General features: G+C 38.8%; 1 protein-coding gene across 1 annotated transcript; it reads left to right on the plus strand.

The window, feature by feature from the left end:
• The first annotated feature begins 8,018 nt into the window (after positions 1 to 8,018).
• chrna10a (cholinergic receptor, nicotinic, alpha 10a) lies at positions 8,019 to 16,239 on the plus strand. The gene is made up of 4 exons (XM_088919889.1): positions 8,019 to 8,189; positions 8,950 to 9,104; positions 13,146 to 13,678; positions 15,250 to 16,239. Exons 1-4 carry the CDS (start codon positions 8,019 to 8,021, stop codon positions 15,924 to 15,926), a joined length of 1,536 nt encoding a protein of 511 aa, XP_088776015.1. The 3' UTR covers positions 15,927 to 16,239.
• The last annotated feature ends 326 nt before the right edge of the window (positions 16,240 to 16,565 follow it).

Genomic DNA, 16,565 nt, shown 5'->3' on the forward strand with positions numbered 1-16,565 from the left:
ACCTAATTTCCTTTGGTGCAGATGTTTCAGTAATTTATAGTCAGTCTGTAGGTTGTTGCTTACCGTTTTCAAATGGCGTTTCCTATGGCCTCAATACTGCCTATCCAGTTGAATTGGAATTTGTACTGCAGCTTCTTTGTAATTCTCTTAATTTGTTCAGAACAGAGTAACCTGAATGAGGCTGATTAAATATTAATGGGGCAAAGGTCAAAAAGCACCCAGGAATGGTTCAAGACAAAATGCTGGACTGTTCTGAAGTGGCCAGCAATGAGTCCAGACCTAAATGTGACTGAACACCTGGGAGACATCTGAAAACGGCAGCAGGGAGAAGGCACCCTTCAAATCAGGGAGAACTGGAGCAGTTTGCACAAGAAGAGTGGGCCAAGTTGCCAGCACAGAAGTGTCGGAAGCTCATCGATGGCTATAGGAAGCACTTGATTGCCGTTATTTTGACCAAAGGCTGTGCTAACAAATAGAGACTGGGGGGTCAATTTTTGTCAAAGAATTTTGGAGACCAAATAACTGGTCAATTTCAACTTATTTTTAGACAAAATTTAGATGTATTTGCAAAAAGTGCAAGGGTGCCAATATTTTTGTCCATGACTACATATATATATATTTTGTTATAAAAAAACTATATTCTCGAGCAGGATAATATTGCTAACATAAAAATGATAGCATTGGCACACGAAGGATTCTGTAATCAACTACGTCATTCGAACTCCGTATGGCTTGGATTTTACGTTTACGAAGAAGTAAATCCGAAATGGTGTAATGAAACGTGTGAAACGCGCCTCCATATGAAAAACTGAATGAATCAATTTTTCATATTTTATTGTTCTTCATTAATATAGAAATATTAGTTAGGAGGAACAGATATCCCTAGCTGTAACTTTCTAGACTATGTAACACGTGGCTTAAAAGGCGACGGTAATTATTTCATTACGAAACAAAAAGGATTGATCACTCCAGATGAGCCTTTGATATTATATTCCCTTTTACAATGAACTTGATGCGCACATACTGTAGCTGTCCTTAGTCCTGAAATGTTGGCGTTGAAGATAATAAAAGTTAACAATACTCTACACCTAAAATACAAGCAATAAAAACTCTCGAATTGCTTATGCACAAGGATTTGGGTGAGCTTTTTGCCTTTAACCATTTGTTACCTGAGCCCCCATGAGTGCGTCTTCTACAAGTTTCTTGAGGTTAACGTTACATAGGAATTAGCCAGTACCTTCTCCTGCTAAATAATTCAAATGACCCTTCTCTCCGTTTCATTATTTACAGCCCTGCTACTATACAGTGAAAGAGTAGCCTTGACTCCAGACATTTTTCACTGAGAAATATCTTTATGTAGAGTTAGAAGCTAAAATTAAAACTTTGAAATAACTTTATAGTTAAATCCGATGTCCTGTAGAGCCTTGAGCTAAAGTGTCATTTATTTATGATACAGGGAGTATCAGCTGGACAACGTTTCAATAAGGTTCGGTGGAAATAAATTTAAAAAAAGAAGAATGAACCAGACAGGAGGCAGAATAGTCCTGTAATCTTTAGTTAATCCTTGGACAAAGCTTGAATATTTTTTATTCCTGGGTACGTATCGTTTTATGTCGTCTGAATCCACAGCGGTGGCGGTTGGATGTGCTAAAGATAGCTAGACATGGGGGCCCCAGAAAAAAGAAAACTAAGGACATTTGCGTCATAACGATAAAGGGCCCTGCAGACAGAACACATGATAGCGCGATCAAGCCCGTTTATTTTGTCTTCTTCGTCCGTCTCTTCACCACCAGCGCAACGCATTCTCCAGGCAGGACTCGGGAAAAAGCCTTTCTCTCTCTTTCTTCCTCCCCCTCCTTTCTGCCTGTCCAGAACTACGCTCTGCGACTCCGCTCCCGAGTTCCAGTATATATTATGTTCAATTCCAATGCGTCTTTCTCCTTGTCTCACATTTTGAAGACGGAATAAAAGTTTTTTTTTTCTGTTTCCAGCAAGATGAGAGTATGGACAGTGAGAGTAACCCTGCGGTTCCTCCTCTGTTTAAATTTATTGCCAGGTATTGTCCGTTTTCATTTTGAATTTCAGTTTGAATTTGATTACCGTTTCTGTCTTGGTATCCTGCAGCAGAGTTTCGAAGCGCTTTGCGCATTGTGCGTTACATTGCTAGTCTGTTTAGATGTGTGAAAATGGGAATTGCGGTCATTTGTTAGCCATAGTTTTTGAGAAGTACACATATTATTGCACACAATCTTCTTCAAAGTTTGATTTTATTACCCCACGTTGTTGTGCTTTACTACGAGAAGTTACCTAGCATTCCATTGTATTTATTATACTGTATTTATTTTGAGTCAACTAACCATTGTTTTTAACAAAATTATCAAAAGAGCATCTTTATTTTTTCATTAGATGTTTTTAATAGGTTAAATCTATGAAAAAGCTGATTGTCAAAGAAATCATTTTGTCTTACGAAAGTAGACTGCTACTGGTACAATATCAGTGACGTTTTCGCGTTCTGTGGTAGTACTGTATTGAGTCAGGTATTTATACCTTGTAAAACTAAAGCTACTATCATAGTTAAGGATTAGTTCCAATTGCTTACTTACTGCGGTTTCAAATCCTGACTAGGACATCGCTGTCTGTGGTTCCAAAATTACGCATGGCTAGCTGAGGTGTGTTTTGGGCAGAATGGCATAACGCATATCATCATCGTTTTTGTTAAGAGTTGTCGATTCCTCATCCTCTGGATAAACATCAGAACTCTGGTGTTTATCTCTAAATAGGATTTGGCTTAAACTGAGACGCACAGAATAGTCAATAAATTATAAATAAATAAAAAATGGTCTGCTACTCACATTCTGAATCTAAGAATTATCAGCAATGATGGGTATCATATGTGCACGCCAGGATGGGCTGTGGTTTTACTGGAAATATCTTTCAATTTCATTTACAAAATAATGTTGCATGTCCTGTGCTCCAGGAAAAAGCTTGGAACTCTGGTACCAGAAATGTGAACCCTTACCTGCTTGTAAATAATTAGTGCTCAGGACTCTCTTAACATAATATAACCAGATACTAAAACTAACCACAAGATAAGAAGTTTCCACCAGGTGCTGTAGCTATGCTTTATAAATAAATAAATGAGGGGAAATGCCTCTTCTGTTCTTCGACTCAACTTCCCAGAGCTGATGGGAAAATAAGAGAGCTGTGCAGTCTACAATATAATAGGTGCTATTCATTATTCCAAGGATATAATATGCCAGAACTATGAAGCATTCATAAAAGTGTGAAATATTACAAAACACCTGACCTTGCTGATGTGACTTATTTCACCACTAAACTAATGATGAGTAGACTGGAAAGCTGATGTTCCTGTCTCTTTTGATCTTTGGGATAAATTGGAAGCTTTTGGCTTAAGGCTGCTCATTCAGGAGATAAGAAGAGCTCTCTTTGCCTGCTTTATTCGAGTCTTTCAGCAATAGGACCTGCACAAATACAGCTTTCTCAGTAAGAAAGGTTTAAAGGCAGACATCTATGCTGTACCTACTGTATAGTCCCATAAATCCACTCTCTAAGTTAATATTAGAGTTTTTGAAGTGCTCATCATGCAGCTGTTTTAAAAAGCTTATGTGTGGTTTCAGATCACATCAGAGGAATTACAGACAAAAGACATTGTTTTTCAGTATTGCAAAGTACAGACAGCTTTTCAACAAGTGTTAAGTATCAACTTGTTTCACTTTGATAAATTAGATCTGACATGGTATTTTACATAACTGTATGCGAATAGCAGCAAAAACAGCTTTAAAGCCCAACAAAAATACCCCCACAATTGTTCAATTTTGCATCTAAAAATCATTGACATTTAAACTTGTGATTAAAGCAACTGGTATAAAGTACAACATGCAATGGGCTGATCTCATGATCTGTGGTGTCTGTAACTGAATCCTTTAGAGGTAACTTCCTTTTCCTGTGAGACAAGATAAACATGTGCTCTGCCTTTCTGGTAATCTTAATGAGTTATTTGATATTAAACCAGGAAGATGGCTTTGCATGTAATATTTCAGCTGTCTTCTATGGAGGGTAGTTTTTACTCCACTCAAGTCTAGGCTCTGAGAGTCAGTGTTTCAGTCACACGTGTTCTCAATAAGCTGTCATGCAATTTCATTAAAACCAGGTTGCGATAATGCAGACACTAAAATTATTATTGTTACTATTAATGAATTGTTGATTTAGACCAATCTCTATAGTTTCTAACAATAATAATTATAAAGTCAACAGCTAATACCGCTATTATTAAGATTATGACTACACAAATGGTCATGTTATTACCGTTATTCCAGTTTTACTCCTGATAATATTTTCAAAGCTAGTACTGAAAAATAAATACATCAAGACATCCTAAGCAAAAAAATGCATTGCTATTCAGTGTAACTTTGGAGAAATGCACGCAACATACAGTAGTTAAGTCTGTTCTAAATACTGTACTGTATGTGCCTGGTCTAGGTGCTGTGTGATTCTGATGTCATTGACTGGATTATCTGAAATGATCCATGTCTCTTTTCATCTACACACCCACAGCTGTTTCCCTTGGATCTCAGCTCTGGAGCCTCTTGTTTTGGGTGATCTCATGTAATCCAGTGCGCACTGTATGGTCTCACAAGGGGTTAGTGATGCAAGGCAGGCAGTGCCAGCATCTGGTTTTGTCAAATCCTGGCAATGATTCAGCTTTCAATTGTGTACTAGAATACAAAGTTTAGTTTCTATTTTAATTGCATATCCTCTTATGCTGTAAGATCCCTTTTGTTTCATTTCCAAAAGAACCAAGAGAGAAAACCTAACACAGTTTCAGTAAAGAGACATATAAACACCTCTATCCAGACAATTCTATCCATCTGGTCATGGCAGCTATTGAATTGTTCAGGCAAATAATGTCTCATCATGTCCAGCTGTGAAGGGCATTTTGTGCATCATGGGCATGTTAACTGCCTCATTAGGGATTAGAGTCTTCAGTCCCCCTGGAATCAGTTAATTGAAAGTGCTTGTGTAAATTGCTGACTGACTATACTGCTGCAAGCCCTATTTTTCAGAATCAAACTTCCCCAGATAGTACAAATGAGAAAGCCTGAAGCACAGTTATTCCCTGTCTTTACAGTGATTCTATCTGAATGTTCATGCCAGGTATTGAGGAATAATGATATCGGGACACACTCCAGCAAGGCTGTGAATTGAACATCTCTAATTACTTAGCATGGCAAAGAGCAATATTTTACAAGCTATACTGTCATTGAACCTCTCATAAGTCTTCACTATTATGTTAAAGGTCTCTCTGCCGTACACAGGAAATAGCATAGGTTTCATATTCAGGGCTGCTATAAGAGTTAAATGTGCTTGGCCAGTGTGTACTTCCCTGCAGCAGTAAAACCTCAGCAATTATCGGAGAAACGCTTGTAATATTGGTAATACACTTTGAATTTACTATAAAACACGCTCATGTAAAAAAAATTGCAGTTGCCTCTGAAAAAAAGTTTGAAATTAATAATAATTCCTTACATGTACTATATATACAGTAGCAAGTTTTTAGACTCTCGCACTCAAAGCGCTTTACAGGCAATGGGGAACTTTCCTTCACCACCACCAATGTGTAGCCCCACCTGGATAATGCCATAGTGCACCAGTTCTCTCACCACACACCAGCTATCAGTGGGGAGGAGAACAGAGTAATTAAGTCAATTGATTGATGGGGATTAGCAGAGGGCCATGATTGGTAAAGACCGGGGGGGAATTTGTCCAGGAGACTGGGATAACATCTCTATTCTTTTCAAAATTGATGTGATATTAGTTTAACAGGGCTCTAGGAAGGAGAATGCCAATACCATATCTGGCAGCAGTGGTGTGTAAACATATCTCATTAGCATGTAGGCAGACCTACTATACGCTTTCTCATTATATGAGCCTTCCACTTTAAAGAAGCAGAGGTGTGTGGCAGAGACTTGTCCTTCTGTGTGGGGAACGCACTGCATGCTCAACTAAGTCAGGTAACCAGTTAACCAGCAAATGACCCATTTTTTTCTCATAATATGGCTTGAGCCATGGTGCAGTAATCCTTCAGCTGTCGTTGGCATCTTCTGATGCCACATGGCGCAGAATGTAATTTCTAATCTATAAATTCCAAAAAGGCTTATCATCTGCTATGTTTGTAACAGGCTGTGGCAGAAGACCTTGCTCCCACTAACTATATTATTCTTAACTACGAGAGTTAGGAAGCATAATTCAAAACCATCCAAATGGTATAATTACTTATGGCAAAAGAATACTTATGTTCTTCTTCCGAGGTTTCAACAAATAATAATTGATATTTTTTTTATTAAATTGAAGGCCCCCTCAAGCAATAAAATTGATTAATATTGGCTTTTTCTATATGATACCATATGTAAGAAATAGCCACACAAAGCCAAATACTTCCTCTGTGGTGCAGGCTGGACAACAGTGACATTTTAACAAATATGCTTTGGCATCTTTCTGGTATTTAAGGATTATGGTGGTCATCGTTATTCAAAAGGGATTAACAAAGATTATTGTGTATAATTGGAAATGTCAAGGGACATATTAGAGTTCCCATTTGGTTTTATACAGATGTCTCCTAGGATGCAGTGATTTATTTTGATACCCAGGGAATGCACATATGGATGGAGACATAAACAGACAACAGAGAACTTAATGAGACTTACAGCTGTTTGTAGCAGTAAGATGTCATAATTGTTACTGCTGCTTCACAATGCAGGGATTTACCTGATCTCCACAGATGCATAGTCATGACAGATATGTAATCTGCTCCTGAATCCATCCTTGTGATTAGAATCTTCCAGGGCCATCTGTTGTGAAGACACATGTGCTTCTGATAGTTGCCTGGTGTCTAATGCCATTATGTTTTGTGAGATGTGAATTTTCACAGCATCTGAACTCTGTGGTACATTTAATAATAATTGTGTATTATGTTCAATTTTGTCAATGTACCTTCATCTCCATTCACTGAAGTCTTTGTATGGATTGATCGTCTAGTTCAGTTGCTTTCATAGTCTCTTTGTTTCTGAACTGAATATTGTAACGCTTACGGCCGACAGGCACTGTGTAAGAGCCGGCGTACCAGAGCAGGTGACGTCACCGCCCTTCCCTGTGATAGCAGGACTACAGCTACCAGGCTGTAGAGAGGTCTCTCTTTGGCTCACCGGGCTGGGTCGCTGCAGAGTGACGCGGGAGTCCTGGGTTTGAGCCATGGACGGTGCGGGGCCGACCTAATGCGGCAAGGGCGCCCGCCTGAGCCCCTGTTGCATTACAATATTGACCGTTTTGCTTTTGGATCTTTACCAGTTACCATATTTACCAGTATCTCTTGTAAATATGGAGCAAACTGTGCAGAAGATGTAACACAACTTCAAACAGAAGTATTTTCGCACTTTGTCCTATATTTTTAGAATATCGTGATTTCAGTGTTACTGGTGCCAAAAACACCCTTGCAGTTCAGATTATAACTGCATTTACAGTAAAGAGAAAAGAGCAGCGACTGTGAGTCTTAGAACCTCACAGAGCTGGCATTAAATGTAGTTCTTAGGGAAAACTAAAGTGATGTTTAAAGAACATTCTGTTCTCATAGGAATTGAAGTACTGTTAATGGAATCAAGACAGAAAACTTCAACAATGAATGTGGACTTGGGCCTGTTAACAACTGATAATACATGTACTGTAAGCAATACAAGAACCAGTATGATTAAATTAATTGAATAAGTGCATAATTAATTACCTTGCCTCCATAATAGTACATGCAACCTCTTAAACCACTTAGTATGAACTGGAAGCTGGATCACAAAGAATCATGATTATTGAGACAGTGTTATTCTTGCTTAAATATATAATACCTTAGTTTTGTGTCCCTCAACAAATACATACCTAGGTGGTGATTTTAACAAGGAAGACAATGAAAGAATTTATTGCAGACAGGAGTATTACCAGAATATGCCTCTAAAATGGGGAAAACTCTCTCTGTGACAGCCTGCTGGGGTGCCCAAGGGAAATATGCCCACAAGCTGCTGAATGATTTGTTTGCCAACTACACAAGTGCACTGAGGCCAGTGGAGGACACCGATAAAGCCATGAACGTCACTCTGCAGATCACCTTGTCCCAGATCATCGACATGGTGAGAATGTTCCCATGATGCTTCAGAATCAGGAAGTGGTTTTGTTGCACGGTTTCAGTAGTCTAAGTGCTGCACCAGCAGAGCAGCTTTGCTTAAATTGGTTAATCCATTGCATGTTGCCACTAGAGGTTAAAATTAATTTGCCATATTCATGCCATTTTTCCACAGTAGCATACCTGCATAAAATGAAAATTAAGAGAATTAATTTACATTATGTGAAATTATTAATGAAATATTAAATTAAATTAAAGTATTAATATTTACTTTGGATTATTGGTATGCTAACCCCTATAGAATGTGTATCTGTATAAAAACAGACTGAATAAGATTGTGAATGTAGCCAGCAAAATTATTGGTGAACAACAACAACTACAGCTTTTACGTCAAGCAAATGGCGCAGAAGCCCAATATAATCATTAACTGCCTTGACCACCCAGTGTACAGTGAATTTGAGCTCCATCCAACTGAGTGTTACTTTGGACTGCCTAGATTCAAGAGCAACAGAACTAAATCTTCTCTTATTCCCACAGCTATTAACCTGCTCAATCTGGATCATTGACTGTATATTTACTTTGTCTATATATTTTCTTTTTCATCGTACTGTACATCTGTTAAATGCCTTGTGTGTTAAATATAGTGTGTAATGTGTTATGTCTTTACCTGCCTGCAAAGCAAATTTCCCATTTGGGACAATAAAGTAAGTATCAGACAGACTCATAAAGAAGACTCTTGTCCTTGTAAGTGTTCCTCTCTGTTTCAGGATGAGCGGAACCAGATCCTCACAGCATACCTGTGGATCCGACAGGTGTGGATAGATGCATACCTCACCTGGAATAAGGATGATTATGATGGACTTGATACCATCCGCATACCTAGTAGTTATGTATGGAGACCTGATATAGTCCTATATAACAAGTAGGTCGGACTGGTATTAAGATCATCGGTTTGATCCCCATCCTTTCAACTGTCCGCCCCACACCTCTCTCCTTCCTCATTCTCTCCCTCCACATTGTCGGGGCACAAGGAGGACACTCCTAGAAGCTCCTTTTTCGAGGGAGTGTCCTGACAGCTGAATATTTCTGCTTTTTACAGCAACATTACTCAGATTGTGCAGAGACCTCAGCTCTGCCTTACTGTAAGTTCTGATATTTCTGTCTTACAAATAACATACCCTAGTGAGGAGGCTTTGATATGAGAAGACACGAAGCTGTCAAGACTAAAAAAATAGAAAATCGTGTCAGATAAATATTTTTTTTTAAATCAAAGATTTTAAATTCACAGTCAAGAACAATCATTTTCATGTTAATTTTTAGTGTAAAAAACAAATGATAAAGTTGATTTTTTACAGGGGTTTACCAGATATGTAACAAAAGACAATTGGTTTGGTATTACTTGAGCATAAAACAGGATTGATTACAAGCAACACATATTGTGTTGCAGTGGGAAGTAATCAAGTTAAGACTGAAGTTTATGTACAGTGTAATGTATTAACACTGTAAATAATAGTGAGGAAGCTCAGAAGGTCTGCCTGTGTAACCTCTTGGAGGCAATAAAGCAGTTACTCTTGCCAGTTGCTGAATTAAGACAATACTTAAAAAATTCAAGTAAAGTTAAATACGGGGAGAGCAAGACTCTCCCTATGTACTATCTTGCATAAGCTATTCAAAACATAGCTAATATGAATTAACAAAAAAATAAACATCTTCACAGGCATTGAGAGCTTATTAACTGTAGAGCTGAATGTGCCTGAACTGCCAACTGCACAGGCACAAGCAGCATGCCGGACCATAGAATGGAAGTACTGTCTGCCGAAATGTCTTTTTTGTAGATCTTTGCAGTGCCCAATACATATAAAAACTCACAGAATTGTTTCTGTAAATGCTGCCTTGGTTCAATGCCACAGCTGCAGTTACAGAGCTCGGCTACAGAGCCTACAACAAGTGTACCGAAAACACGACCACTCCTCAGATCCAGATAAAACAGTCTCCAGCACTCTGAGAGTAACGAATTGATAAAAAGCAGAAAACAGAAAACAGGGAGCAAGTAATGAAGACAAGCTCTTCTGCCTTTGCTTTCCTTGTGCCTTTGCTTCCATCCAGAAACCCACCATGGCGCTGTGGCTGATGACTGTGAGTACATACATATATTTAATAATTTTTGTTTTGTTACTGGTCAGGTTTTGTGAACAGGCCAAATTTGAACAGAAGTGCAATTTATGTACAAATCTCTTTTTTTTTGCCAGCAGGGGATATTTGGGACTGAGAAAATGGTATTTAACTGATGTGCTTATCTGGTCTGTGGCATTATTTGATTAATCTCCTGTAGAGGGGTTTTCAGTTCCAACATGTCTCTACTTTAATGGGATTTCATATTAACATTTCATATCTTCAAATACCAGCGATAAATTATTTTTCAATCCTAATACAACAAACAGATTTGTCTTCAGTTTGTCCAAGCCTTTGATATAATCAAACTGAAAGCTGGATTTAGAAAAGAAATGAAGTATGTGTTTGGTATCTGTTGCATCAATGAACATTTATGCAAATATGAAAAAAAATAAGACAGTAAGAAGAATCACAAATCTGTCAAAACTAATTCTATATTTTCCTAAATACACTAAGTTTGAATTTATTCACTCCCTGTATATTCGTTGTAAATACTTGCTGGAAATGTACTACAGTAGTGCTCTGTGGTCATGTGGTATTGTAGGTTCTCGAAGTTTTGAAAACATTATATTATATGTTATATTTATTTGGTAGTCAGTAGATATAAAAGGAGGCTGCACATAGAAATAGTAAAGTTTGCATGATTAATCAGCACAGGGTAAAAGGAGAATTGTCAGACACAGGCAAATTGTTATTTGATCTCCATATGTTGGCCGTGCCAGTTATGACTGTAGAGGTCATCACTGAGATCAAGCTCAGTGGGATGTTTGCTATCCCACCAAAGAGGGAAGCTAAGGAAGTTTTACTCAAATGTCATGGCAACAACTGGGAAGGTTAAAAAAACAAAACTCTCAAAAACTACCATTTGAAATTCACTTAATGATTCCAGTGTTTGGGGCAGAATCCCATAGCACCATAAAAAGTAAAGACGTGAGTCTACCAAACAACAGCTACTTGACTACAGGTCAGATGGGACCACATGATGTGGCTGGGTGAAATACAAAATGAAATTTTGGACAGTCTCATCAGTGGTAAGATCATCACAGAGTGGTGAATCTCAAGTTTAAAAAGAATGTCATCCCTTCTGTAAAGAGAGAGCATATTTTGAAGCCTATGATTCTGGTATCCTTTTTAGAATCTATTGACAGGTGGATTCCAAATGTATATCGGGTATTTTAGGTAATCTTGTTGTTCTTTCTGCTTAGAAGGTTAAGATTGGTCTAAGTGGACTTTACAGCATGAAAAAGACCCAAAGCACCTAGTAACACATGGTTAAAGGAGCATAAAATTAATATTCCTGATTGGACAATAAAATGTCTGTACTGCAATCCAGATAAGATAAGATCACTTTATTAGCCATATACAATTTCTTGCATTAGGAATTCATCTTTTCACATACCACAACTTGCTCTCCATGAGACACACAGACGGAGAGAAGCTTGGGGTCAGAGTGCATGGTCAGCCATTGTACTGCGCCCCTGGAGCAGTTGGGTTAAGGGCCTTGCTCAGGAGCCCAACGAAGTAGGATTCCTCTGCTGGCCACAGGATTTGAACCAGCAACCTTCCAGCCACAGGTGCAGATCCTTAGCCACAACAGATCCACTTATCCATGAATAGAGTATTTGTGACATGAACTAAAGACATTAACAAGCTGCATAATATTAAGGAACGGGAGACGTTCTAAATGGAGAAATGGTGAAATATCCCTATTGAGACGGGTCTGAACCATTTAAAATGCTATAGGAAGGAATACTGGATATCTCAGTTTTTCATGTTAAATTATTGTTTATTCAACAAATACTGAATCTACACTTCCAATTATTTTTGTGTGAACAATCAGCTTTCACTTACTTTTTATTAAAGGTATGAATACATTTGGAGTCAACAGTGGTTCCAGAACTAAATGTTTCATACCAAAAAATAATTCTCACTCTATGCTGGTGTAACATTTGACAATAATACAGATTTGTTACTGAATCCTGTGTGCTTTGACACTAGGGGAGTTCTAAGTGCTCCTGGCATTTTTTACATACAGTAGATGAGAGCTTGGGGGTGTAATGTTTACAGAGGTCTAGATAATAAAAAAATAATTGATGAAGTTTCATGTGCTTTTAAAAGTAAACCTGGGTTTCTGCATAAACGTACTTAAAACAGCAAGGCTGTTTATGAAAAACAAAAATGAAAGAGTCTGAAGATCAGTACTGATGATGCAGGTGAATCAATGTGATTTCTTTTCTGACCCAAGTGGCTCTGCCTTTCAGTATACCGGGTTGCTTGTGTTTAAAAATTCATGCTGTTTCTGTTTGGCTCACAGGGGGTACTCACTGCATTGCAGGTTTTTCATGATAGTGTACATCGTCTGCTTGTCCCTGACAAAGGGACTTTCTGTTTTGCTCAAAGACCCAGCACACAAACAATACAGAGTAAAAGGCAAGCCTTCCACATAGGCAAAAATGAATGCTAGAATCGTCTGAACTTGAAAAATCTATCATTGCAGTCATTTTTGTGAGGTTAATTTAGAGGCTTGGTTATGAGGAATTATGTCTTTCAGTTACGGTACATAATGCCATTGAAATTGTGCTCTACATACTGCACCTGTCCTTTCACAATTCAGCTATATTTAATGTCTTTACTTATATTATACACCAAGGCAGGACTTTTAAGACAAAAGTGAACAACCCCTAACCAACAACCTGGGCATTCAGTTTACAACAGGGTATCGAGATGCCACTTCTAGTTCTGCAGCCCTTCCTCTCTCAGCAGGTGGTTGTGTGACTGCTCTGTGTTTCAGCGCCGATGACCAGTTCACGGGCTCGATGGAGACGAACGTGGTGATCAGACATGATGGCCAGATCATGTGGGACTCTCCGGCCATCACCAAGAGCTCCTGCAAGGTGGATGTCTCCTTCTTCCCCTTTGATGCCCAGCAGTGCCGGCTGACCTTTGGCTCCTGGACATACAATGGCAATCAAATCGATATCCTGAATGCGCTGGACACCGGGGATCTGACTGATTTCGTGGAGAACGTGGAGTGGGAGGTCCTAGGCATGCCGGCCAAGAAGAGTGTTATCCTGTACGGTTGCTGCTCTGATCCCTACCCCGATGTTACTTACACTCTCAATCTGAAGAGGAGGGCTTCCTTCTACATCTTCAACTTGCTCATCCCTTGTGTCATGATCTCCTTTCTGGCCCCGCTTGGTTTCTACCTTCCTGCAGATTCTGGGGAGAAGGTTTCCCTGGGAGTCACTGTGCTGCTGGCTCTCACTGTCTTTCAGCTGCTGGTTGCTGAGAGCATGCCCCCTTCGGAGAATGTGCCACTCATTGGTGAGTCAGTTAGACTCATCAGTTCCTTTGGCTCATCTGAAGGCTAGTTATATGGGTAAGGGTTATAGACAGGCTGAGACCTGGGGAGATATTGGATTTAAAACTAGTCAGCGACAGGCTTTTTAAAGCATCTTGCCCTTACAAAATGTTCTCAGTATTATGATTTTGCATTTGTATTAAAACAATGGTTTTGTTTATTGAAGAAACTCATATATGAGTGTTTACTTTGCAGTCAGCAACTTCAGTGCAAGTGAAAATAAATGAGACAGAAACATATGCTGTAAATAATAATTGTTTCTGATTTTCCAGTGACTAAAGTTGTATATAAAATATATCGACCATTATAATTGTAGTGGGAATACAGGCAAATCCAGATCTCTGAATTCTCACAAAAATTTGAAATATAGCATGAAAAAATTGTAAAGATGAAAATTCTATACTGTTAACTTGGTATGTAGAAATACAGGAGCCAATGAGTTCAACATGATGCCATTAACATTGAGCAAAGGTGGTTAACTATTCAAAAAGTATAAGAATACTGAATTACTTTGTGGGATAATACTAAGATATGAATGAGAACAAAACAGGGCTGACATACAGATCCTTTAGGTTCAGATTATTTTATTTTCAGGACCAAATTGGTAATAGATGCATGAATAATGTAAGGCTGGGGCTGATGTAAACTTTACATTTTTGTAACTTCAGGTATATTAAACTAATGGTTGAACCTTTAATGAATTGAAAAAATATGTCAGTTCATTTCTGTGCAGTGCTAGAAAATGCTTAATTTCACTGGCTATCATCAGGAAGCTTTCTGATTTTAATTTGCATTCTTTAATTGGAATAAGTATGGAACTGTATAGGAGGGGAGTGTATTACAAGCTACGCTGCCATGTTGTTAAAGCCGATACCCTGGCTTCTTTCAAGAAACAGCTGAATGATCCTCAGATCAATTAGCTAGAGAGTTTGAATGGCCATCTCTTGTTTGTGACCACTCTTATGTTTGAAGTCATTTATTGTCACAAGTGGCACTTAAAAACAAACAGATTTTTCTTCCTTCTGAAGAATTACATTTGACATGATAAATATGAGGTGGCACGGTGGTATAGTGGTTATTAGCAGGGGCCTTGGGTTCAATTCCTGGGCTGCTTTAGGCTGTATATTCTCCCTGTGCTTGTAAAATGCACATCCTCTGCATGCTCCTATTTCCTCTCACAGTCTAATGAGATACTTTTAGGTTAATTGGCTTCTGGAAAAAACTGGCTCTAGTGCAAGTGTGTGCCATGTGATGGATTGGTGCCCTGTACTGGGTGTATCCTGCCTTGTGCCCATTACTTGCCAAGACAGTCTCTGGATCCCCTGTGACCCTGTGTTGGATAAAGCAGTTAAAAATGGATGGATGAATGGATAGTAAGACTGCTTTATTAATCAATCAGTATTCTCTATAGCACTTTTCAATCCAGAGCATTCTCAAGGCACTTACATAAACCTGAACTGAGTAGTGTAAAAAATGCCTCTAAGTTTTTCTGTTGTACGAACCTTATAAAAGCATTATTTTCTTTTTCCCATAGGAAAATACTACATTGCCACAATGACCATGATTACTGCCTCAACTGCGTTGACCATCTTCATCATGAATATCCACCACTGCGGCCCGGAAGCCAAGCCAGTACCCAGATGGGCCAAAAAGGTCATCCTGCAGTATATGGCCAGAATCTTCTTTGTGTATGAAGTGGGTGAGAACTGCACCAGCCCCCAGCCCGAAAAACCAGAGCCCAGTTCTCAGACCAGCACGGGCTGGACCATGAATGGACAAGCCAGGAAAGACGACTTTGTGCTGAAGGTGAGGAGGAGTCAAGAGGGCCTGGCTCAAAAGATTCAGGCTCTCAAAGACGAGATAGAGCAGGCTGTGAGCCCTGATGGTTCTGGTGGGGAACACCCCACCAAAACCTACGGCTCCTGGAAGGAGGAGGGGACGTTTGTCAGTTTAGACCACGGAGACTTGAATGGTAGAGGAGGAAGTGTTAAAGGTAAGGAGGCAGTTTGCAAAGCCCAGTGTCTGTGCCACCATCAGCAGCTATTAAGGAACATTGAATACATCGCCAATTTCTACCGAGACCAGAGGGCCACCCAGAAAAGGACTGGTGAGTGGAAGAAGGTGGCCAAGGTCATGGACCGCTTCTTCATGTGGATCTTCTTCATCATGGTGTTCTTCATGAGCTTGCTCATCATGGGAAAGGCCTTATGAGGGATGAAGAATGGACAAAAAACACAGAAATGACCGTTGACCATTCAGTTGGAAAATGAATGTCTCAGTAGTAAACATCCGTGGAAAGCAGTAAGAAACTAAGGGGTTACTTTTGTTTTGGTCTAAGTCTTAGAGCACTGTCACCAAGTAGTTTCTCCCAACTTTCTAATGCTGTTCCGAATTAGGTTGAGCAACCAGTTTCTGGCGAATATCAAGCCAAAAGAACCACCTTTCCAATGTCCCAAAAAACCAATAAATAACTGAATTGCAAAAGATTGAAAATATGCTTTCTCAAAGTATTATTTATGTTTATTATGAAAAATGTAATAAAGTACCTTCCTTTTTATAATGTGGAAATCTTTTACTCTTGCATTTTTTGTTACAATCACTAATACATCCTTTTAGTTGACATTTGTTTAATTTGTATGTGTAAAAATCTAGGTTATCGTTGTTATGTCAGAATGCTAGTTAATGCAGGCAAGCTCCACGAAATGAATTATGTGTAATGGTGCATGTGCTTACAAACTCTTAACTGAATACATGACACAGTTTTGTATTTTTCGTGATAATTAAAACTATTTTCTGGAATGATATATTTAAAATGTGCATCTCATTCTAAACATATAATTTTTCATACCC

This window comes from Atractosteus spatula, chromosome 7 (genome assembly GCF_055471065.1).
Source record: "Atractosteus spatula isolate fAtrSpa1 chromosome 7, fAtrSpa1.hap1, whole genome shotgun sequence".
In the NCBI taxonomy this organism is placed as follows: Eukaryota; Metazoa; Chordata; class Actinopteri; order Semionotiformes; family Lepisosteidae; genus Atractosteus; species Atractosteus spatula.